The sequence below is a fragment of the Acartia tonsa genome, chromosome 12 (genome assembly GCF_053477335.1).
Source record: "Acartia tonsa isolate MP-2025a chromosome 12, ASM5347733v1, whole genome shotgun sequence".
Classification (NCBI taxonomy): domain Eukaryota; kingdom Metazoa; phylum Arthropoda; class Copepoda; order Calanoida; family Acartiidae; genus Acartia; species Acartia tonsa.
Genome location: NC_137271.1, coordinates 26,942,187 through 26,967,645, shown reverse-complemented (window position 1 = coordinate 26,967,645; position 25,459 = coordinate 26,942,187). Strand labels below are relative to the sequence as shown.

The 25,459-nt window shown below is 31.5% G+C and overlaps 1 protein-coding gene across 4 annotated transcripts in view; it reads right to left on the bottom strand.

Annotated features, from left to right (window-relative positions):
• Positions 1 to 40: 40 nt before the first annotated feature.
• CycG (cyclin G) overlaps positions 41 to 25,459 on the bottom strand; it is an 81,931-nt gene continuing 56,512 nt past the window's right edge. For 3 of the 4 annotated variants that reach the window (XM_080180380.1, XM_080180379.1, XM_080180378.1), the window contains exons 2-13: positions 9,943 to 10,017; positions 8,927 to 8,992; positions 7,846 to 7,922; positions 6,330 to 6,481; positions 5,595 to 5,738; positions 4,882 to 4,998; positions 3,720 to 3,860; positions 3,315 to 3,396; positions 2,868 to 2,991; positions 2,180 to 2,314; positions 1,303 to 1,432; positions 41 to 891 (exon numbers count right to left, since the gene is read on the bottom strand). In XM_080180380.1, the coding sequence (XP_080036506.1) occupies positions 853 to 891; positions 1,303 to 1,432; positions 2,180 to 2,314; positions 2,868 to 2,991; positions 3,315 to 3,396; positions 3,720 to 3,860; positions 4,882 to 4,998; positions 5,595 to 5,738; positions 6,330 to 6,476 (1,059 nt within the window). In that variant the 5' untranslated portion in view covers positions 6,477 to 6,481; positions 7,846 to 7,922; positions 8,927 to 8,992; positions 9,943 to 10,017 and the 3' untranslated portion in view covers positions 41 to 852. The remainder of the gene's footprint in view (positions 892 to 1,302; positions 1,433 to 2,179; positions 2,315 to 2,867; positions 2,992 to 3,314; positions 3,397 to 3,719; positions 3,861 to 4,881; positions 4,999 to 5,594; positions 5,739 to 6,329; positions 6,482 to 7,845; positions 7,923 to 8,926; positions 8,993 to 9,942; positions 10,018 to 25,459) is intronic. The other variant, XR_013884973.1, reaches the window with a different exon arrangement.

The window sequence follows — 25,459 nt, the reverse complement described above, 5'->3', positions numbered from 1 at the left end:
AAGAATTAAGGACAACAACATATTTCTATTAAAAATCAACTTTTTTTTTTCGTGTTTTGTCGTTTTAATGCTTTTTCTTTGATTTTTTTCATAGCTTTTAATATTTTTTCACATTATGATCGCTAGCTTATTATATTTTAAGGATTTTTTTGGTTTTATTATTTTTGAAAAATTAAAATTAGCAAAAGAAAAATTGAGAAATCCTACTTTAAAAAAGTTAAGCAAAGACACTAAGATATCAGGCGTCAATATAAAAACACCAAAAATATTCAGTATAAAAACTATATGGGAGGGAAAAAGTTCAATAGACAGGTCCAAGGACCTTCTTCGTTTTTATATCATGTCACTAAAGTTACTGAATTGCGGGAGTTTGGGGAAATTTAAAATAGAATAGGTATGCTAATTGATAATCTACAAATATTACTTATTTTTGCATCTCAAAGGTATCCTAAGCAACCTTAGGAACGCTCTGACAAATATGCAAAAATGTTTTGTAAAAATGCGCAAAATAATCGCAATTTAAGAAAAAATGGGGGGGATATGGGACTTAGTTTAAAGAATGTATAATGTATGTGAGTGTGTAATACAGAGTTAATGTTAAGTGTAGGTAATGTAAATATGTGTTCAGCATTCAGCAAAAATTAGTTGGTCTAAAATTGTCGACAATTATCTTCTTCGGTTTCTCCTTCCTTCGGGGGGTTTAACTTTTTTAAGATGGAAGTTTTTTTTAAATGTTAAGGATGTTGGTTTGTTTTTGTTTAGAGGGGGGAGTACATACTACCCCGCTCTGATCTTCTTGATGTCTAATGGAATGGATGATAGGTGTGAGGAATGAAAGGGAAGGATTTCTCTTTAGTTAGACGCCACAATCTTAGCCCATGTGCGAGGCTCCTGAAATAAAAAAAAATTATTAATACTATGAGAGGGGAAGAAATTTATATGCACTGTAGAATTGATTGCTGGTAAAGAATTTTAATGATAATTAGAATAAAGGGATGAAGTAATTTGGATCAAAAAGATTTAACTGTAATACAACTAATTAGATTATATAATATTTCTTCAATAAAAAGTATAATTGCAGGTAGTCAATTAATCTTTGCGGCATGTGTCTTAGCCCGGGCCTTCGACCCCAAAGGTCTAATAAACTGGTTTAAATCTTTAATTTTTTCATTTTAATATCTGCGGAAAATTGTCTGTAATACGATACTATACATGAATTTTCAGTATGGCTGAGAACCAATTCTAATCCAGAGGATATTAATCTGTTTCGAAGCCATACTAGGGGAAAAAACTATGACTGACCTCCATCTCTATGTCTGACTCTGTATCTGAGTTGTTCCCCTTGTTCCTGGGTCCACCTCTGGATGAATCTGAATCTGACAGGCTCTCTAGGCTGCACTCACTACTACTACGCAATCGTACCTGGCAGTTCCTGAAATAAAAAAATCATTCAGTTCATTTGTTATTCAGTTTTCTCTATCAAAAAGATCAAAACGAATTGATTTAGGTAGCCTTTCAAATAAGCTTTCTCATGAATTTAGTGTGGTTTTAAGCTATTTTAAGTTGGGTGGTAATTATAAACTGCATATTCTGAAAAGAAGAAATTTTGAAGAAACGAAATATTTTAGAAGTTATTTTTTTGTGAGAATAAATAGTAAAGCGAATCAAAGCAAGCTTAAATAAAAATTATTATAATTTTAGTACCTATTCCTACCGCCATAGGAATTGGGAGGAGGTTGGCGGGAATTGGGAGGAGGTTGGCGGGAATTGGGAGGAGGTTGGCGGGAATTGGAAGATTGGCGGTGATAGGCGGAAACATTTATGGACTGGCGGCTCGTTGTTGAAGTAGTATAAATGGATTGGCGGTGATCTGTGGAAGGAGTATAATTTGATTGGCGGCCATTTTGATTTGAATTGGAGGAGGGGTAGGAGGCGGTGGGGTTGGTGGAAGGAGGCGGGTTATGGCGGGTATTTTGGCGGTTTTTCTTGGTGGGCCTTGCATAATATTTTATTAGCTTTAATATTAAGGAATAGGCAAAGACTTAATTGAATAAATAATAAAATTAAGAAAACACGAAACCTCGATATTATTTGATTGGTTTAGTGATTTTTTTTATTTCCAAAAAAATAGGTAGCAATTTTTTATTTTGGCGAAATCAAGAAAAAAAGGTATCTATACCTGTCAGCGGACTCTTCCGAGATTCTGGGGAGGGTTGCCCTGAGTTTGTCTGTGGGCCTTAGATGTTTCAATGTCCTGTTGGACAGCTTCCAGACTAGCCGCTGGCGGTGGGGCACTCCACTGTCTCCATTATACCTGCAAATTAATCAAAACTTAAATCTTGATGCGTACAAACATTAATTATGATATAGCATGTGTATTGTGTTCGCATTGCATTGGGTTAAAGTTCTAGGAAGTGTATATTCTGCACAATATTATTTTTTTTCTCTCTGCTTAAAAATATTTCTTTTCCCTCTCAACCCCCTAGATTTTTCTTCTCAAGGAATATTATTAGGGACAGGACTTTCTGTGAATATAGTTAGTTAGTAGAACTTCTGCATGGGATACTCTGCTAAGGGGAGGGGGGGGGGGGGGTAAAAATTGTTGGATAGGGGGGGGGGGGGGGGGGAGGTTAAAAAAAAAGAGTACTGAAAACATTATTTCTATGCGAAAAAACTAGAAAAATATGTGAGAGGGGAGAAAATGTGAATAAATATAAATAAACATTTTCATATTTTTCCTCCAAAATTTTTTTATTCCTTAGCAGAGTATCCCAAGCAGAAGTTCTACTAACTAACTATATTCACAGAAAGTCCTTTGAAGTTCCTGTCCCTAATAATATTACCCCTGCAGGGCTTATTAACCTTACCTATCTAAGATGGTGAGAACCATGGTGTGAGTTCTGAGAAAGTCATTGCTCTGGATGGCACAATACTTCTGCAGTTCTGTGATGAACCCCATCAGGGCTGCGGACACTGCCGACTTCTCACAACCTAACAAAAAATAAATAAATTATTTTAAAGACAATAAGTATTTGGTAGGTACAAAAAAAAGCAGGTTCTGAGCAATAAACAATTCTTCCGAACAATTTTAAGCGATTAAAATAGTATAGTTTTTAATACCTAGTCTATTGCCCTATTAGAAAATTCATTGTAAAAAATCAGCGCAGCTACTAAGATTGTACATCTCATTTGAGTCAGCAAATTATTTTAATGATTCTAAGAATGTTAAGAAAGTACTTACAACTTTCTAATAAATTAAAGTACACACTATTTTTTTTTACAGATTTTTCAATCAAATTGTAAAGCTTACAGACCTGAAATTCTTTGGAATTCCACAGCAAGAAGCGCCAATGCCAGCTCACAGGGCCGGATCCGCATTGTAGTGCTATCACATACCTAAACAAAATTGGCCAATCAGACGTTGTTATTAAAACCTTTAAAAATTGGGACAATTTAATCATAAAAGAACGGCTAGACTTTTCTTCTGATACTCTCATGGGTACCTATCATTTTTTTAAAATACGATGGAGAATGACTAAGATTACTTCTTTAAAGGTCCAAAGCTGCAGAGAAAGCATTCAAAATATTTTTGATATTATTGGAAACGGTCAAATCTATCGGTTTTCTTTTAAACCATCAGAATATCCACGTAGCCCAAGCTTTAAATTATACCTTTATAGGTATATAGATAAAAAGTTAGGGGCAAAAAGTTTACTTACCAGTATTTCTAGTTGGTGAAGGAGATGTTGAGGTAGATTTGGTAAAGCGTGGGGTATGCTGAGCTGAGTGCTGGCCGCCCGGGAGATCTCCCACATGGCACGGATAAACGACAAACATGTCACAGGCAGGGGAGGAATACTCTGAAAAAATTATCAGTGTAAGTTACCTAGAATTAAGGGCCTTTTAATAGAAATTTACAATCCAATGAAGACGGTCATATAAACCCGGTCAAATAAACCCTAAAGTTCCTAGGTATTGAATATTAATGTATATCCCTTCCCACCTATAATTTGCTTACTGTCAATGGCAGAATAATATACATTAGACTTCCATTGTCCCATCCTTGTCATTTAAATCTTCAATTGAAAACACCCTGTAATTTTTTTCAAGGATTATAAAAATGTAAATTAACAATTCTGAACATGAAAGATTAATTTCACATGCTATTTCATGTGATTATGCATAAAAAGTTGATTTTCAATGTATTAAATGTGTGTGTGCGTTATTATGTGTGTGTTCGTGTGTGTGTGTGTATTAATATGTGTGTGAGTCTTTGCTAGTATAATTAGAATATCATTTTACGCTTAAAGATTAAATGCCTTAATGAAGTGCATTTTTAAAATCTATTCAAAGCCCTTAAAGCAAAAAAATCAAGAACAATTATGTCTAAAATCAGCGATGTCTGTGAGGTAAAAATTACAAAGATAATTATTTTTGTCCAAAAAGAAGTGATTATATTGTAAAATGAAAAGTCACTAAGTGGATAAAAGGCAAAGCATCAAAGTAAACATATAGTGAACATCTCTAATTTACTTGGTATTCATGGATCACCTCAAAAAATGCGCTTATTTTAGAAATACCTCAATATAAAATCACAGATATGTCTTTAGAAAGAAACAATTCATAACAATCGTTTCGCATGTAGCCAAAAATAATAACGCATATTTTTGAGAATTACTTTTTATAGAAGAAATTGTGTAGTGATTTGGGATTTCTAGTTAGGGTTGTGGTTTTTCCTTCTTTGTTTACAAGAATTTAGATTCAAATTAATTTGCTGTAGGCAATTTTTTTGGAAAGGGTAAAATCTTTTGAAAACAGAAAATAAGGCGTTGATAAAAGCATCATTTTATACCTACCATATAGTTTTCAAAAGAAGCATACCTGATCTGAAAGTTTGTTTGCCAGAATAGCCTCCATTCTGACGAGATCTGAAGCGGAGCAGCGAGACTGAGAGATGTAGACAAGGGTCTGGGGATCTGGCACACTGCACCCAAACTCCTGCAAATATGACATGTGTTACACATTTATATGTTTATGTTTTTATCCGTTTGTGGTACTACAATAAAAAAACTCTTATCTTACTCGACTACAAAAAAACGCTTGCAGCAGAAATAACCTTGCATTTAACACTTTTTTCCTTTTAGACCAAAGGGGGGAGGCGGATGTGCCACTTTTTGAAACCAAAACCAAAAGTCAACAAAGGAACTCATTTAAAAAAAGAGTTACAGGTCTGAGATTTTGCATGGCAGTTGCTTTATAGGGGTACAATATGGAACTGTGAAGAAACGGCGGCGCAACCGCCGAAAACCGGCGTTTCCCGCCGAATTTTTTTTTGCCTTTTCTCGGCGGTTTTCGGCGGTTGCGCCGCCGTTTCTTTACAGTTTCATATTGTACCCCTATTAAGCAACTGCCATGCAAAATCTCAGACCTGTAACTCTTTTTTTAGTTGAGTTCCTTTGACTTTTAGTTTTGGTTTCAAAAAGTGGCACATCCGCCTCCCCCCTTTAAATGTAAGATTAAGAATTTAATTTTTTAAGGCTTCGCTTCTCAACATTTATGTTACGTCCTTCTGTCCGTCTGTCCGCGTGTGTTACCTGTTTATATTGCGTGCAAGCAAGATGAAAGGCAGCCACAGCAATACATGAGAGATGCTTGGGCTGCGCCTTCATCTTGGCCAGGAAGGAGTCGATGTTAGCGGTGGCCGCGTGGAATACGTCGGTCGGCAACTCAAACCAAACCTAGAAAAATTTAATTGATAGAAATTTATAACGAATTGCTCTTGTAGACATGTTAGAATTGTCCTATCGATATCATGATAATTTCTGTAACAAAAATGTAGGTATGTCCTTAACCAGTATCAAGTATTATAGATCATGTTGTCATCCTTGTTTATAAATTCAAAAACTAAGTTTACGGTAAAACACAATGCTTTTGTAGATAAATCAATAAAAACCTATGTCTAAAGTAGGTCACTGTGATGTATATACTATATTGTATAATTACCATGACAGTTAATTACACTAGTACACATGTTTAATCAGTAGATAATTAAATGTATGCTTAATTAATATTCAATTATACTACAAAATTGCGCATATGTGTATTGTGTATAAAATATTCAAATAAAACGTAGGTATGCAGTATTTAGAAAATCGACACTTATTAATATTAAATGCTCGAGGGCTCAAGAAAACTTCACAAAAAGTTTACCCCTATTATCATTTTTAGCAGTACAGAAAATCGCGTTTTAGTCATATGGACAGAGAAGACGAACATTTAGAATTATAAGAGTAGTTTCCATAATAAAAATCCGCAATAAAAAAACCCACCTTGAGACAGCGAAGCACATGTGCTGAACCATCCCTAAGACCGGGGGAGATACCCTGGTGAGGGGGGGCGTCAGGGCCCCGCCCCACCACTTCCCCCTCATCAGCCAAAAGTTTGTCCAGCCGCCCCAACAGGGGGTGCACCTCCATACTACCTAAAAACAACAACAAACATATAAAGTAGCTGTTCGCTGACAGTGGAATTCATTAACATCGTTTCAGACATATTAGGGGGCCAGTATTCATTTATGTAATAAAAATTAAAAATTGTTTATATCAAAGGTGATGATAGCAAAAACGATAGATTTTATATAATCAATCAAACAATCATATGATACATACAGAAATAAATACACTAAACAAATATTCACGCATACACTCACACACACATTAAAAAACAAAATTACACTTTAAAGTTTATGCTAATCGCCTCCTGGTTTCGCACAATTACTTAGCAATTATTCTAGCTAAAAACTTGTACACAAAAACAAACCACGTCGTATAAACCAATCTAAAAGTTTGTCATCATATTTTTTTTTAATGAATGAGGGAGAATGACACCATTGTGTTAAAGGATTTTATAAAAATCCACAACTTATATGTCTTTAATGTAAACAAATAATCTCTGCATATGCATTTATCAAGAAAGGAAACCATACATAAATAATCTTAATGTAAAAGAATAAAAGATCATATTATTATTAATATCGCATTATGTAAAACAAATGTAAAGCATATTTGAAAAAATTAAGAAAATTTTTAAAACATGCTTTTTTTAAGGATGGTGGTAACACCTCCTTACACTCCACGCGCACGCCCATTTCCAATGATTTTATGAAGTGCAAAGCTGTGTGTAAGAAATAGGAAAAAAAAAGATGGTTCTTAACCACATCGTTATATTACTAACAACATCGTTAAACTATGTATCTTACATTACAGCAAAAAAAACTACCCAGTTTTTTTATATGGAAAAGTTTGAATTCTAGAGGGAGAGGACAATTGACGATACATTATTTTACACCAAATTATGCTTTCCGCTAATAAAGTAAAAAATATTGGCAGAAAAGTTAAAACACAGTTACTTTGTACAACTAAAAATTAGGCTAAATAGTAGTAAAAATTTCTGCTGTACATTAAAAGCACACTGTCCTTGAAAGCTTTTAATTAAAATGCAAAAAATTAGTTCTGAATTCCGCGTATTCTCTTTATCTTAAATTCTAAAGCAAATAAAACAAAACAAAAACCAATTCAAATTCTCATATACATTTGTGCGTAGCGAAAAATTTTAGGAACATATTTAATGTAAAAAAAGCTATTTTTCACATTGTATTATGAACAGCTTTCCGCGGATATAAAAATGTGCAATTATATGATTAAAACGTGTCTTATAGCGGTTTATTAAATGGTTTCAAAGCCACCCTGGAAAAAATAAGTACCACCATCATCTTTTATTTTCTATCTGTCTAAAGCAACTATTTTTCAACTTGTTCTGTCCTGATAGGCTATCTATCCAAGTTACCTAAAGTAGAGGTGACAGCCGCCTGGTCAATTAAAAAGTTGTGAGGTCCTGAGTGGCCTCTCAGGCCAAGCACTGGCCTAAAAATAGAAAAATAATCATTAATTTTGATTCTCGCATGGTCAGAGTTTAATAGTTGGATTTGGAACGTATTGTATGCATATAGTTGTATTACTATTACTTATTTTATGAATAAAAAAAATAAACCATAAAATTTTGGGTTAAAAATGACTAACATAGATGACTCTTGACCAAATATAGAAAATCTGTCAATCCATTTTATTTGCAAACTCTTGCAAACTTGCATTTTTTGCATGGCTTCATTTTATTATTGCCAATAATGGAGGATAAAAATATTCTTTATACAGCATTCAAAATTTTGTTTTAACTAACAGGGATAAATATTTACTTTTTTGAGCGAGAAAATCCATTTGTATACCCCCATCCCACTTTTGCTATACATAAGAAAAGGATATATTTGAAGTTAGTATTTACCCCTGTAAAACAGAGTTTTAAATTGCAGTGCTAGCAACTGTTGTGGAATGAATTGTAAGCAAGGCATCATATTGACGTAATCAACACCAGTAAAATAGAATAAAATGCTGTCTAAACAACCAAAAGTACAAAAATTAAATGTTACACAGCTGTTTTATTATATTTTATGCATATTCTAGCCTAATTTTTTTGGTAAAATAAATATGATTCATGCAAAATAGCGAAGCTAGATAGATATATTTATATCTATCCAACTAACTATCTAATCGGTAGCTCTAACATCATTATTTGTCCAGCTATTTATCTATCCAGCTAGATGTCTTATCAGACAGGATACCTTTCCAATTTGCCATCAAGCTAACTATCTATCCAAACTGCTATCTCATCAGCTGGCTATCTAAACATTTAGCTATATATCCAGCTACTTTTATTTCTAGCTACCTTTCCATCAAGCTAGTTTTCTATCAACCTATCTTTCCAGTTAACTATTTATCCAGCTAACTATCTATTTAGCTACCTATCTATCCATTTAGCAATCTATCTAATCAACTATTTTTTTTATCTATCTAGCTACTATGTTGATTTTTACCTGATAACGTGTTTAGAACATGGTAAAAAGGAAGGGCGTCAACATTAGAACAAGGAAAGGGAGGTTCTGAAATAAATAGGAATATTAGAAACCTATAGTTACATACTTATCTTAAATTATATCTACATATAATAAAGAGAAATTAGATTTAGATTAAAAGAAAAAATATTTATATATTATAAAAGTTTTAGAAAATAAAAAAAATACTTACGAAAATACCTTTTCTTTTAGTTTAATAAATCTAATACCTATCTAAGTATAAAATATGTAGATATAATACCAAATATATTAATTACTACAAGTAAAAAAATTGCTATACTATCATTGATAGGTATCGAATAATAGATAGAAATTTTCACTCTATCTTAAATAAGATAGAAAATTTGACTCTATCTTAAATATAACAGATAGAAATATTACACTCTATCCTAAGAAATAGATAGAAATTTTTCACTCTATCTACAATTAAGCAGCTCTCTTCTTCAACTCTTCTTTTTGATAACTAACATGTGCTCTAAATAAATACAGCAACGTTTGTACTATTGCTCAATGCTTGGAAATTAGAAAGAGAATGAAGGAATGTCTGTAGAAAAATCTAGTAATTCTAGAATGACTATAATCAGCTGATTTTATATATTCTCACGAAACCTCGACTGTTCAGTCTCCCTTTTATTGAGAGACTTCGTTCCCAACTTTTTACTCCATATGCTTTTTACGCCCCTTTTAGTTTGAACCCCTTTGAACACTTTTATTCACTCTCACTGGAGTAGAAAAGCTCTCCTCACGAAACCTTTATGTCAAAACCTGTTTTAGTAAGGTTTAGTGAGACTTTTTTGAACAAAGAACATTATAAATTCGTTATTTTTGGGTGGATTAAATTAAATTTCTATTACAATCATAACATTTTAATAGAACACCTGCCATAAATCTAAATATTATCAAAGCATATTTATATTCTATCTATCCGACTATCTATCTTCTAAAGTTCTAGCTATCTACTAGACATCTATAAATACCTGAGGTACTTGATGTAGGAAGGATAGATGGGTGACATATATAGACCAGCGAAGACAACTAGTCTATTTACTACCCTGAAATACAAACAAAAATACATTAAAAAACATAATTATTAACAGTTTTAATTATGAAACACATTTAAAAACTATTATCACTATTAAAACATAACGATTTATCGTGATTTTTACCAGGAAACCTTTAAATACACAAATGTATTTCATATTTAATCACTGTAACTGTTCATGATTCAAAGTTTTAAAACATATTTCGCAAGATTCAGTTAAATAAAGATAAGGATTTATTATTATTTTAAGTTGAAAATACTTAATATTTATATATCATGGATATATGAGTAGGTAGATATTATTCTTCAAAAGTAGTATTTTATGATACTAGAATCAGCCCAGCGCCCTTAGCATCTAGGGGCTCTGTATTCAAAAAGGGGGGAGGGGAAGGAGAAGCCAAAAAAAAACAGTCTTACAACCATCTTAAAGACTTTAATCTTAAAATAAAATAGCCTTTTAACAAACCCAGGACATATTTTAAAGTGGAAAACTCAATCGGTTCAGTAGTTACAAGATCTTAACGGACAAACAAAAACATAATAGAAAATAAATATATTTATTAGTATTATCTAAAACAATGGGTAGGTAGGTATTGAAAATTTAGGGAAGTATAAAAACCCCTGAACAAAAAATATCAAGAAATGATTGCGTAATCTCTTTCAGTCGTCTCAGGAAAGAGAAAGCTAATAGTCACGGTTGCCAATTTGTTTTCCTTCATATAAATCTTTGTCTGCCCTGGTCGAACATAACTCTTGAGCTTTATTCTTAGAAGGTTTTTAAAAAAGTTTATATTATTCCTTTTCAAGTTATTAAGTTATGATAAAAGGAGTACCCAGTTAATTTTCTACTTTTAATTTAAGTGGTAAATATGCCTTAAATAAAATTGCAACAAATCATTTTCTGAAAATACATTTGGTAACAAAAAACGCCTAAAGGAAAAAGACAGAAAATTCTGCTTAAAAGATTATGTAATACTTGATTCACTTTCTTTCGTGAAATTCTCAATTAAACACTTTTTGATCAAATGTAATTTCCCATTTTCTAAAATTGGGTCAAAAACACCACTCTAAACTACCTAAACCCAAAAAAAGGCATCAATAATTGGGCTTAGGGCTTAGTTTTATTACTTAACCTAACCAAATAAAAATCTAAAATGTTTTATGTTATGGGTGGGGGGGGGGGTTATTAGGTCTTAGTTAATAAAATTTGCCATTTGTTGTAACATCTTTGATCTTTCCTTTGATATATTACAATAAGATAATAAAGTATTTCTTATAAAATATTAATTAATCATCGAGTAAGATAATAAATTTATGTTCTTCAATGCAATTCTGTCAATTGCTATTGTAATAAATTGTTTCTACAATTGATATATAATTCATTTCTAATAGATATATAGATAGCTAGATATCATAAATTTTCTCTTTCAGAAACTTATCAACAAATCTACAATTTTAGAGTTTTGATTTTGACTTCAGCAGGTTTTCTGCTATTTTTAAACTCAAATAGATTTCTAGAGAGTATCTAAACGTAATATTTGGTTTCTCAAGCTCTTCCTTTATCATCCATTATCCTATCCTTGATCTGAGTAGTTACATGTAAACAAGGTTACGATATAGGTACACAACAATTTTGTTTGGGTTCTTTCAAAATCTGGAAATTAGCCAAATTTTTGTTGAGAGACTTTGTTTTCAAATAGGCCTGTTTTAAGAAACTTTGTTAGGCCTATGTTGATGTTTATATATACGTTTTAAACAATAAATCAACATAGAAAATTCAGGTCTAATTTGTAATTTGGATTTGGGGAAATAAAAATATAAAATATAACAAATGTTCTTTATAATTGATTTGAAATATCTGTCCGCACTTCTGACTGTAAGAAGAGGGATTGGAAAAATGAATTTCTCAGCTGCTATTCAAGAAATTTTCAGTGAAGATTCCCTGTATCCTTACAATGTGCATCCAGTATATCATTTACTTTGTCCATCGGTCTTGCTACACAAAACAGATTTTGTGACGTTTATCCATCAATTACTCCCTCTCTTTAATTAGCATTAAACTTCTGCTCTATAACTCACTTTGACAGTTTGTCTATTCATATTTCTTTTAATACATATTTAAATTTCTCTGTAGTCAAAAACCTCCTCTATTTTCACTTATTTTTTTCCTTTAATCTTTCACTTAGGATTCTTCTTTTATTTCTAACTCTCTTCCATCTATAATCTATTTTATTTTCACTTTTTGCTCAATTTTTTTAGTTATTATAACAAATCAGTAGGTATACCATAATTAAAATGAGAATCAAACTATTTAAAAAATTATGATAAAATAAATTCCCGAAAATTTCATAAATATATATATATATGGTCATTGTGGCCTGACCGACAGACTAACATACCAAGTAAGTTAAGTATTAATTGCTCATTGGTAAGGACTATCTAGTATGAAAAAAATCAGCAGTCTATCTAAACTAGCAGCCGAGAAAATCACATTTTAACCATAGCTGTACAGGCTAACGGACGGACAGAAAGGGTATATTGTAGAGAAGCTTCGCTAATAATAATATTTTCTTTATGATTCCTCAAAATCACTGAAATTTTGGTTGTAGAAGAATACAAAATTGTGAAACTTTCTACCGAAAATCAATACCAAAAGATTCTATATACAGCTAGATGTATACAATAATCAATAACGGATATTTTTGGCCAGCTTTAAAATCTCTAAAACGGCAAATGGAAATTCCTAGACCGAAAAACTGGTTTACGCTGGTAAAAATCACGATTTGTTTGTCTAAAAATTCATTCCAAAAAAGTTATAACACAAAGAATGTAATGGCTGAACTGTCAAAGAAGGCTCACTCACAGCAGCAGAAACGCAAATTATTGTACGGGGGGCAGGAAAGGAGAGAGAGGGGAATAAAAAAGGGGGCTGGCGGATGGACCTGACAGTACGAGCAAAATTTTGACACTGGCGGCAGCTGCACATCAATTATACAGCCACACACACACGCACACACAGAGTCAAGGCAGCAGCTTAAATGATCCCACGTCCCTTTTTCAAACTCCCTCCCATCCGTCCCCCAAAAAACGGCCTGGTAGTACCACGGATAACGGAATAATGATAATTTTCTTTTAATTCAAGACAATAGAATCAGCTCTGTTGAAGATTCCTTCGAATTTTGCTGAATTTGTTGATAATATTAACAAAAAATCTTTGGAATTACTAGATTTTTAATCTAAAAATTTCCATGATTTTCTTATATCATATTCCTGACGTCACAGCTTGCCTAGCCTGGGACAATTAAGTGGGGGAAAGGGAAATTTAAAGGGAACACAGCAATCAAATTGATATCTACCTTCCTTCTCTTTGTTATGTAAACATCCCATCCTCCAATATCGCCCCTTCTCTGTTTATAGGAGCTAACTTTTGCCCAACCCAAAGCAGCCTCTATGGGAGAACGCAACTTTTATTATTATTACAAAATGTTTTTTATTCATCAATTAGACTACTTAGAATTAATGTTATTCCTTGCAATTTGAAATTTTACATTTATAAAGCTTAAAATGAATTTCTTTACAAAAGATATTGAGTGTTCTTTTTATAAAATGTACAATAAATTCTTTTTATTTTAATCAAAGTAAAAGTTGCACCCGCTTAGCAGCTAAATTAAGGCTAAATATTCCTTATAAATACCAAATTTGTTTCTACACATTAATAATTATTCAGAATGTGATGGCAGTAACTTTAAGAAGTTAAAATTTCAAAAATTTTATGGAAACTAATTTTATTATATCATGATTTTGACATGCAATATCACTCCTAAAAAAAGGAAGGGGTGGAGGGGGAGAGATGATTTTCTGCTTCTATCAAAATAAGGTCCCATTAAATTATGAAAACGGGGAAAACAAGCTAATGCCTTAAAAAGGCCTCGGCTTATATTTTCAGCAAAAAAACAAATGTAAATATCCATAAATTTTATAAAGAGGTCAAATTTAATGGCGAGAAAATAAAAGATTACGATTCATCTTAATTGCTTTCATGTATAGTAAGTGCGTGCGTGAAGTGTGCGTGCGCGGTGATTTGGCTCATCTTTATATGGTTTCTCTAGTCTAAAATGGCCGGAAGTTACATCATACTAGAAGCTCCTAAAGCAAACAAAATTTGCTGTAACAGCAACCAATCTTTTCGGATGCCATATTTTTGAACGGAAACGGAAAAAGCCCCTCGCTCGCGCATTTCATACTCTGTGCGCGCGCGGTAAAATGGATGGATGGACACAATTTTACTACAAAATGCAAAAATAATTTTGAGATAAAATTCTCCTGGCAACGAATTAGAAAAATCCTTAATTTTCCAATAAGGACCAATAACCCCCCACTCTTTACTACGAAAATTTCATATTAAGTGATTTATTGGCATTAAATATAAAAAAGCCTTAAATTCTTCAATATTATACATTAACTGTTCTTTTTTAAATTACTATAAATTAATAATAAACTTTAACTCTACAACAATTATATATTTTTTTTTCAAGTATGAAATGAACATATGAAATAGATTAGATTCAAAGTTCAAATGTCTTAAATTCAAGGAAAAATGTATTTTTAAGTTTTTTTTATTTCAAATTTGTATTTCACAACCCTTTTATAGCAAAAAGCCTCTTACAATTAAAACAAGGATGACAACATCCAAAACAGCAAAACACGACAATTAAAAATTTGCTAGTGACAGAGAAAAAACTTTATGTATATTGCAGCAATTGAATATATTTTTTCTATGGGTCTTCATTACTCTTACATAACATAATCTAATTATCGCATATATGTAGTACAAAAAGAATCACCATTATTTCATCCTACAAATATCATTAAAGTTGCCTCTAATAAATGTATAATGCTTTGAAAGTGATTTGCTTTCTTTGAATTTAATTCTGAATAAATAAACATATGAAATAGAATCAAAAGTATCAAAATACATCTTTTTTTTTCTAAATTCATGTTTTTATGGCATGGCATCGGCAGTCGCAGCAACCAGTTGCGCTGCCGGGCCCAGAAATAACTTTCAGAATAACCACCCTTGTCCTTTTTATTGCCTGCAAATTTAGCTGCAGGCCATGGACAGATATATAGATAGATAAATAGATAGAAAAATGGATAGATAGATAAATAAGTTGGCCTTATGTTGGTCTTATACTTGTAAACATACTTCTACATAAAAGGAAAAATTCCATATTGTATTAACTTTGGTAAAAAAAGAAACAAATTTGTTTTATACAAATTTATAGCGCAGCTACTATAAATACAAACATACTTAGTATGTCCTTGCGTCTGCATGACGGTAACTTAACAGATCTATATTTTGTAATATCCTTGTTTTCACCTTGTTCACTACCTGATTTTAAAATAATAGAGTGCTTAAAATTAAATTTTTAATACTTTCATTCATCAAAAAAAACCTTTTTCTTATAAATAAAACAATTTTTTTCTGTTTTAATATTTATTTAAATAAAATGTTTCAATCACCACCCTTAAAATTCCTTTAAAGGGTGCGTTCAAGCGAGCCGTACGCATTTTCAATTAACTAAGTACGCATTTATTTTAGAGGGTTGGTGGTATTTATGCGTCATAAGGGTGGCTTTTTGTATGTTAAAACAAAGTAGGCAATTCAATAGTTGTTTGCTTTTTTTTAAAGGGACTTTAACAGAAAAAAATTAAAATCGTAGTTTTTTCAAAGTTAGGGTAGGTCCATCTGTCCGTCCGGAACGGTTAGCTTTTTTTTGTTTAGACATGTTAGATTTGTCCTATTGATTTTGGACTTTGCATGTTGATTCCTAAAACAGTTATGTAAGATTTCGGAAGCACAGCAACTCTATAATCGTTACCAGAGAGTCTGTAAGTTCTTTTCAAACATGCTTATTTTTTACATCAACTTTTTGTATGATAAAATTATTCTGAACAGTATTCTATTATTAATAAATTTATGTACAATTTTGTTTAGAATTGCAAATTAATGTTTTCGCTTTTATTAATGTGGTTATCCTTGTTTTTTTCATAGAAACGAAGCCACTCTATAGATATTTTTTATCCGAAATCAATAAGGTATATTTAAATCTGTATAGACTTGCTCATACATACACCTGCTTAAATACTTTTGCTAATAAAAATTCATCAGAATATTGTTTAAACCCCTGAGATTTAAATAAACTTTTTTTTTTGTTAAAAGTACACATATTTATAAGTCTTTTCATTTTCATATTCAAAAGCAATGAACGGTTGGTTACATTTAATTTAAAGTTCTATTGTTAGCTTTTCATTAAAATATATTTTTTTACCTCAATCAACAACGTAATTCAAGCAATTACCTAAAAAATAAGTATTTGATATTTAGTTATTATCTCTAAAATTGAAATGATCTAAACTGCGAAAAAAGTTTAATAAACACAATTTGCATATGAGAGCGAGTTACATATACGATCATAAAGTCAGGATTGCATCTTTCTTCCCCGCCCCAATTTTTCGGAATAAATAGAAAATATGGTTGGTGGTAGTATTTTTGTTTGATGCCTTACCCATTCGAGGGGCTGTAACCTTGTGGGCTCTATACCTGTGTTGCCCTAACCCTACGGGGCTATACTCTGTACCCAATATAACATATCCTAATCTAGCCTAACTCCTGTTTATTTTCAATTTGTTTCAAAATAAAGGGGAGGTTTCTGTGCTCGACTTTAAGGCCAAGTTACAACAAGTTTTACTATTTTTGGTCTATTACCACTTTTATTTACATTTTAACATTTTCAATATTGCATATAAAAATCAAATTATGTAGTTTATATAAATAGCCTTAAATGCATAACATAACACATTAATATCTTTCAAAGCAATTTATGACGTTTTGCAAACAAAAAATCCGCGAAAAAAACTAATATTTGCAAATTGCAAACTAGCTGCAGTGTGACAAAATTTGCAATCAATATTAATATGTCAAATGTGTGTGTGTGTGTGAGAGAGAGAGAAAGAGGAGAGATTGAAAAAAATAAATATAGATAAATCTTTTAAATAAAGCGCAAAGTCTTATGATTTTAAATTTAGGTTATAAATATTTTTTATTTTAAAGAATTTTTTAAAGAATTTTGGTATTATCCTCTTAGAAAATTTTTTTCAATTTTGACAATTCTAACATGCCTAAATTAACGAAAAAAGCTATCCGTTACGGATGGACGTACGGACGTGCGGAGGACGTACGGAGGGACCGACCCTAATTATAGAAAAGCTTCGCTTTTAAAAATCATGATTAGGACATATTTATAAAAAATAAGAACAACATCTAAAAAAAGGACAATTAGTAAGTTTAGAGCAGATGTTTCTGTTGTCATAAAAAATCTATGAATTTTAAAGGCTGCTAGCTGCCAAACGGCTGAACGTACAGATCGTGCCCGCACACTGTTTTAAGCGGCATAAGAAGGCCTACAAATAATCTGGAATAGCTATAAATCAATATTGCATAATTATCCCGCAGTGCCATGAAATGCGCGAAAAAGACCTATTTTACGCGTTTTTTCTTCAGCGAAGCTTTCCCTGTGCATCATTGGATCTTATCTATTCCAGATAATTTGTAGGCCTTCTTATGCCGCTTAAAATGGTGTGCGGGTATGATCTGTACGTTCAGCCGTTTGGCAGCTAGCAGCCTTTAAAATTCATAGATTTTTGTAAATATTGCTTACCAGCAATATTTTACCGTGGACTGCAGTAGATCCAAATAAAAATATAACATTACGAAAATTTATGAAAGAATTAAATGAATATGATTTTTGAAGGGACTATGTAAGTTATATACTGGATGATCTTTGTTTAGGTGTATTTGATTTTACAAAAAAAATCAGCATTTAATCTTACATAGCATCCCATAGCGTTACACACTGACTGACTGATAAACAGACAAAGGTAATAATAAAGTAGCCTCGCTGCTAATTAAAATCTTTTAAAATTGTCTATTTATTTTTAATTCATTTTCTACGTTGAAGAAAGCGTTTATGAGATATATGCCACACAATAATAAAATGATTAATTTAAATCTCAGATGAATCTGTTTGTATACAGGGATCTAAGGGATAAGACAATGGCTGATAAATTGGTGTGCATCCACAATCATGAAACACAAATTTACCCCTTCTGTAGATTACAATTAGTGGTCGAAACGTTTGGACACTCAACTAAATGAGCTGACCAATTAAAATTTAATTGAAGTCCCCAAAGTTATAGAGCCAACGAATATGAAAACGTTATTATAGAACTTTGGGGACTAATGTAATAAACAGCCCAATGTCCCTTCCCTCTCTGGTTTGTATAGTTATACCTTTATGTATGTAGGTATTGATGATTGTATACCTGTATGTATGTAGGTATTGATGATTGTATACCTGTATGTATGTAGGTATTGATGATTGATTAGGGCAAGGCGAACCTAAACTTTTTATTCACAAAAACCACAAGGTCCTAAAAATATTTAGGGTCTGTTGTTTAAATGTGATTCTGATTTTTTTTCGAGGGAGTTGGGAATTTTCATGGTCATGTCGCACAAACGGGTTAATGTTCCCCCCTGCCATTTAGCCTAAAACCTGCCCTGGATAGTTAAAAAAAAAACTCCTCAAGAAGAACTTCAAGATCTTGCGGGACAACTTAAGAAATTTTTAAGTATTAGTCTTCTTAGCCTATGTGTATTTATGGACCTAAAAACACCTAGCGCATTTGTGATAAATAGCCACAAAAAGTTACAAGGAAAATCTACCTCTTGTGTTTTAGAATTTGTATGCGTAGCATCTTAATAATTAGTTTACGTTCTTCACTCATATTTGTCGAGAATTTTTATCATATAAAAAGACTGTGAATTACTCTTTATTACTATTAAAAATCATTAAAATAGTTTTTTAATGGTTTTTAATTTGCAAACATTATTTTAAAATGTGGTCCTTTTAAAATAATATTTCAGTTTATTGTCAAAATAAATTGGATTTTTTTTATTTCCCAAAGAACTGTTTAAAATTATGTTTAGCCATATTTTTTCTTACTTTTAACATCCAACTAAACTCAAGACTGATGAGGGTGCAATGTCCACCGAAATATATTTCAATAAATAGCTGGGAAGTATCAAAGACTTTTTCACTTAGTGAATTTATCATACGCAATTTTGCAGTGGTCAGATTATACGCAAAATAATGTATAAACGTTTAGAACCATTGACGCATAAATCACGCAGTTCATATACATTTAATGACGAATAGTATGTATACTGTTTATTTAAATATTTTATTTATGGATGATTAACTATAGTAATAAAGTAAGTGAATTTGCATTATGTAAAGAGACAAAAAATTATTTTAGTAATAATCATTGAGATAGACAGAAACAATAAAAGGCAATATATTTTCTCTAAACTAAGAATTTTAGTTTTAATGGTGATTCTTTGTACGTTTAGGCATGATATTGTTCTAAGCGTACCGTTTCTAGATTTAAGTCTAAAATGTAGGCAATTTTATGACAGATTACCTTAAACTTTTTCTTCAAACTTGTAAGAAATAATTTTTTTATAATATTGAAATCGGTGTTAATATTCGTTATTTAGCTCATATCCATGGATAATGTCATCCTTGTATGAGTAAGTTACCAATAAAAAGGCGCAAAAAAGTTTATTTATTAAAATTCTTTATTTGTCCGAGTTGGCAAGTAAAAGTTGAGATTTTTAAGCCATAGGCAAAAGACAAAACACTAGAAAAATTATTAGATTATTCATCATACTTTTTTTATTTCATATTGAAACAAGGACGATTATGTTTAATAATATCGAAACATTTGTCAAACGAAGGGAGAGAGCATTAGGATATGATTTCACAAAAAAGGGTTACTGGGAAAATAAAATAAAAAACATACAAAAAAAAAACATAATAGACACCCCAACAGACTAATCTATTATAGTGAAACTTCTCTTAACATCAAGTTGAATAGAAAAACATGTATAAGATTAGTCTAAATTTCTTAGTCTATTGCAAGGCCATGCTAAGGCCTAAAAAGTAACGGGCCCATTAAGAGTGTGCATACAGTGTCTCAGATAAATTTTATAGTAAGCGGCATAGACGTCCAAGGGGGGGGGGTAATGGGGCGATTACCCCCCCCCCCCATTTAAATTTTACCCCTACCCTGGGGGTGCCGTAGGCACCCCCAACCATTTAGGAGGGGGTATTTACCCCCCCCCCCAAATAATTTTGGGGGGGTAAATACCCCCCCCAAAATAAAAAATCTCTAATAAAAAAAATTTTTGCGCGCTTCGCGCGCATTTTTAATACTACATATTTAATAAAATTTAAATTACCCCCCCAAAAAATTTTACCCCGGGGGTAAATTTTGGGGGGGGTAAACTAAATTTACCCCTGCCAACAGATTTCAGGGGGGGTAAAAAAAATTTGCGGCGCGCTTCGCGCGCCATTTTAACCCCCCCCCCCCCGAAAACGAATTACCCCCCCCCGAAAAATTGTTTACCCCCCCCCCCAAAATAAAAAGCTTGGACGCCCCTGGTAAGCGGTTTAGTTATTAAACTTCTAAGAAACATATAGTTTAATCAGACGGACGTATTTTAGTTACAGAGTAGTTACGCTTACAGCTTATATTAAAAAAGGGCCTCTTTTTAAATTGGTTTACTTTATGAATCTAAAACATGTTATGAAATAAAGTTATATTATTAATTTCATTACATTTGCTTTTGTTACTTAACCCAGGCACGTATAAAAGCTAGAAAAAAACATACAACAAAATAATTTTACTTAACTTTTTTTCTGCGAAATGTAAAAACACCTTTATATTGGAATACAGATGGACAATTCAAATGAATGAAAATATGTTTCTACAAAATGCTAATTAGAAAAACGTTTAAAGCAAATAAGAAAATAACTAAAAAGTGACACATATTAATTATACTAAATAAACATGTTTTATACTTTATTTATATAAAAAGACAATATAAAAATCAAAAAGATGTTTTTTTCTTCTCTTTTGTTTGATATGAGCAATGATTTTAGTATTAGTTGGTTTTTACTTGTTGTTTGGTTGTATGGACATAACCCGTATGACGCATTTTTAACATCCCTTAAACGACCCCCCTCAAAAACTACTTATACCTCCCACCCACACATATGAACTTTATTGGCAAATCAAAACTTTATACTAATCTGTATAATTTAAAGAAAGTCTATTTTATAGAGCAATGTCTCATCCCTCCCTGGGTATATAAACAATATCCCTAAGATGTTAAAATTGAAATAAATTTTGGGTTAATCTTTTGAACTTTATCCCAATAACTAGCTTCTTCTTTGTTAAATACACGTTTAAGATGTATTATTCAAAGCAGTGGCGTGAGCAGTGATTCACCATTAGGGTAGGTGAGGGGTGAAACTATTGGGGTTGAGAAAGGGAAGGCATGTTAAGATGTTAAAGCGATCTTAAGTGGCACATAGTAAATTCTTTTAAAACAACAGAATATCTAAACTAACTATCTAAATAAGAAAAGAAAACGTCATACACAAATTTGCTTAAATTTGAAATCTTATTTTATTAAAAAGTTAATTATAGAAACAACCATAATTAGTCGTTAAACCAGGGACCATAAATACCAGACTTTTTTTAGTAGCGAAGCATCTCTATTACTAGGGTCTATATGTCCGTCCGTCGTTTACACAGAATAACGTACTTTGCTCCATGTGTGTTTCTTGAATATTTTAAAAACGCACATATGTAGATATATATTCGTGTAATTTTTTTATGTATATAAATCTAGACAGGATGCTTTGCGAACTTAGGAAACACTTGTCCTTGTTTAATTATCTATAATTTATGACCATAAAAATATTTCATTAATATTTTTATAATTTGTTGGCATAATTAATTTACTAATAATTAGGTTTTAAATAGCTTTTTATATTTTTGTTAGTGTTTTAATTTTGTTTATTGTTGGTTGTCTACTACCCGTGGGGCAATAAACCTTACAGATTTTATGCTCCTACCATAACAACATAAGACTGTAGTCCTATGTCATCTTTGGAACGGCTTTGTATTATTCTTAAATCAATACTTATTAGTTGAACAAAAAAATCAGGCAAAACGCTCTAAAAGTCATTAAGTCAAAATTCTATGTTGTTTAAAGGCTGCTAGTTTTGACTTTAAGTGATTTGGAGTTTATATCAAAGTTTAGTTTAAATGTGAAAAATGCATGTATTCTTAAAATATTTAGGTTAGGTTTTGTGATTTTGATGGTCAACTATGTTATTGTCAGGGATTTAAGGGATAAGACAATGGGCGGTAAATTCACATGCTCCTTCCCAATTATTACAAACAAACTTAAACTTAAAATTATTGACTGAAAAGTTATAACCAACCAATCAGGTTGTAATTTTTATAGCCAACGAATTAGAGAGCGTGTTTATAAAACCTAGGCATGTCCCCCTCTCTCCCTGGTTTTGCTTAACATTTACATTACATACGCATACGAATAGCACGACAAAATCACGCAATTTTTTCCACCTCCCCTGTCCATCCCCTCACCAACAACACCCACAGCTGCCTTTCTTAGTTCTTCTTTGTTGTTGTGTCTATAAAATGGTGTTTTCAAAAAACCGGCCAATCAAAATTTATTAATAGCAAAGCTGCTTTATAATCATGTTATGCTCGACGCCTGTTCGTTATAACCTACTTAAAAATACTATTTTAATAAATCATTTAAAAATATTTTTGCTATTCTACTTATGGAAATAATTTTTCTGAACTTTTTGTTAAAACACCTCTATATTTAGGTGATTTATAGGGAGGGTGTGACCTACCCCCCAAAGGTAGGGGTGCGTCCCGAAGACGGCAGGAGGTGACATTACGCATTTAAGGTGAAATTTTTCCCCCACCCCCCTTTATTTTTCCCTCCCTCAAAGTTCAAACTCCTTAAATATTTGAAATATATCTATAAATCAGAATAATTTTAAGTACACTCTAGCTTATTGTTTAAGTATGTAAAATTAACAAATTTAAATTTTTTTTTGTTTTTGTATTTCAGAATCTTGGCAACTCTAGAACTAGGATTTGTCCATATTTATTATATCCATATTTCAACAATAAACAATCGATACACTAATATTCTTATACTTTGGCAGATTTTTCAAATCTGAATTGTCATAAATTATCCACAAATATAATTAATCTTCCTTTATACATAGCCTAATAACAGAGAAATTTTACATTTTACGTCTTAACTGGTAGTTTCTCGTTTTAGCACGCTTTCTATGAATCTCCTCAAAAAAGTAACTTGCCCCCATGAAAAACAAATAAGTAACGCAATTATAAAAAGCAAAGAAAAATTATACGTGTACCCAAAGTTTTTAAAAGTTGACTTAAAAACTTCGGGTACTTTTATTAAATCTTAATTGGTACATACTAAAAATTCTAAACTTTTGTATTTTATCAATGATCGTCATGTATATAAGGGGTAATTTTGTTTAATATCATTGGGGATGTACATCAATATATTGTGTATTGTCTTATCCCTTTAAAACCCTGGTAATAAATGAGGAATAGGGGATTGATATTCATATGTATACCTATAGTTTATATTTTTATATAATTTAATTTTAATTCATTTATGCAATTATCAAACTAAAAAGACAATGACCTTAAAATGTCTATAACCCTTTAATAGCTATAGACAGGGATAAACTTTCGTTAATTTCGATTCAAATCATAATAACGTTGTTTACATCTTTTTCACAAAGATTTAAGGATAGGTCAATTGAAGGTAAATTAATCTTCCCCTCATAGCATATGAGTGAGATTCAGCTCTAGATATCTTTAGTTTTGCATATATTATTACTTAGACTTAACACGAGATTTAATGTGCTTTAATAAAGTGAAACTTATACCTGGCTAAAATAACGATGACTGAACTCAAAAATTAGTGATTTCCATGCTTGCGACCTAAATTGACAACAATTTTTCCCCTGTCATAATATCCAAGTATATTTCATATCCATTTCTTTAAAAGATACGTTGGTTTGTAAATAAATAAAAATTCCTTCTTCTTTAATTCCTTTATCAGCTTAAAATGTTTTTTTTTTATTTTCATATATTACAAATTATGCATATATAGATGAGAATTGCTTAATGAAATTTCCTATCCTTTGCTTATCACAAAATTCAATATACGTCGCAGTTTCAATTCAAGTATAATACTTAGATCTGTCCTCATTTATTAGCAAGGGTCATTTGTACTCAGAAGATTTCTCAGGGAACTTAAGTGATAAGACAATGGAGGATAAATTGATGTTCACCCCCTAATTGTGATAAACAAAATTATCCCATCCTCAGATTTAATTATTTGGACACTGCTAGATTGTACCAACCAATAATGAATTTTTAAAAGTGCTCTTAGTTTTTAAGCCAACGAATGATAGTAAATTTCTTTATTTTAATTTGGATACCATTTTAATTTACAGTCCCATGTTCCCTCCAGTTTTCTTTGAAAACATTGGTTGAATAAACTTTCTTTATTTATTCATGTCTGTATTATTGAATGTTTGTCTGTCTGTCTATCAGTATCTAGTCCAAAAGCCCCTATGTCAGAATATTGAATGTTAATATTCATTTTCTTGACCTTCCTTGAAATTAAGTTATTCATGTAACTTTAACAGTTAAATTGTTTGACGTATATAAACTGCAGCTGCCTTACTTTTTAAATTTTGTTTATTTAACCTTAAAACTTATACTCCGTGATGCAGGAGTGCAGTAAAGTAAACATTGGACAGAAACAAAACAAGAAAAAATATTTTCATATATTAGAAGTTAATCACTTCTTCAAATGTTACTGGATGGGATAATAGGACTTCTTTTAGTTCTTACACTTAGCAAAAAATCTCCTAAATAATCTACAGAAATATTTTTAAAACAAAGCTTTCCACAAAAGCACAATCAATTGGTCAAACATCTTAGAGGAGAAAATAACAAATAAGTTAAGATTATTTAGTCACCATAAAACTGAGGGAGGGAAAAACATTGGGCTGCTTATTATACTAGTCCCAAAAGTTTTAAGATAAAGTTTTCGGGTATAGTTCCTTTTATTGAATAATGATTGTTTTGGGTTGTTTTATTAAGTTGAATGCCCCAACGTTTCAACCACTATTTGTAATCTACATAAGTGGTAATTTTGTGTAGCATCATTAGGAATGTAGATCAATTTATCAGCCATTGTCTTATCCCTTAAGATAGCTGATAAAATTGCTATGACTAAATGACACTAGAATGACAGCTATGACCTTAAAAAATCTCTCTTGGTTACTAGTGGACACTTAAAAAGTACACTAAACCAAAAATGCACTTTAAAATGGTTTCCTAAAACTTTTTGTTTGTTTGTTACAGCAGAAAAGAAGCGGATA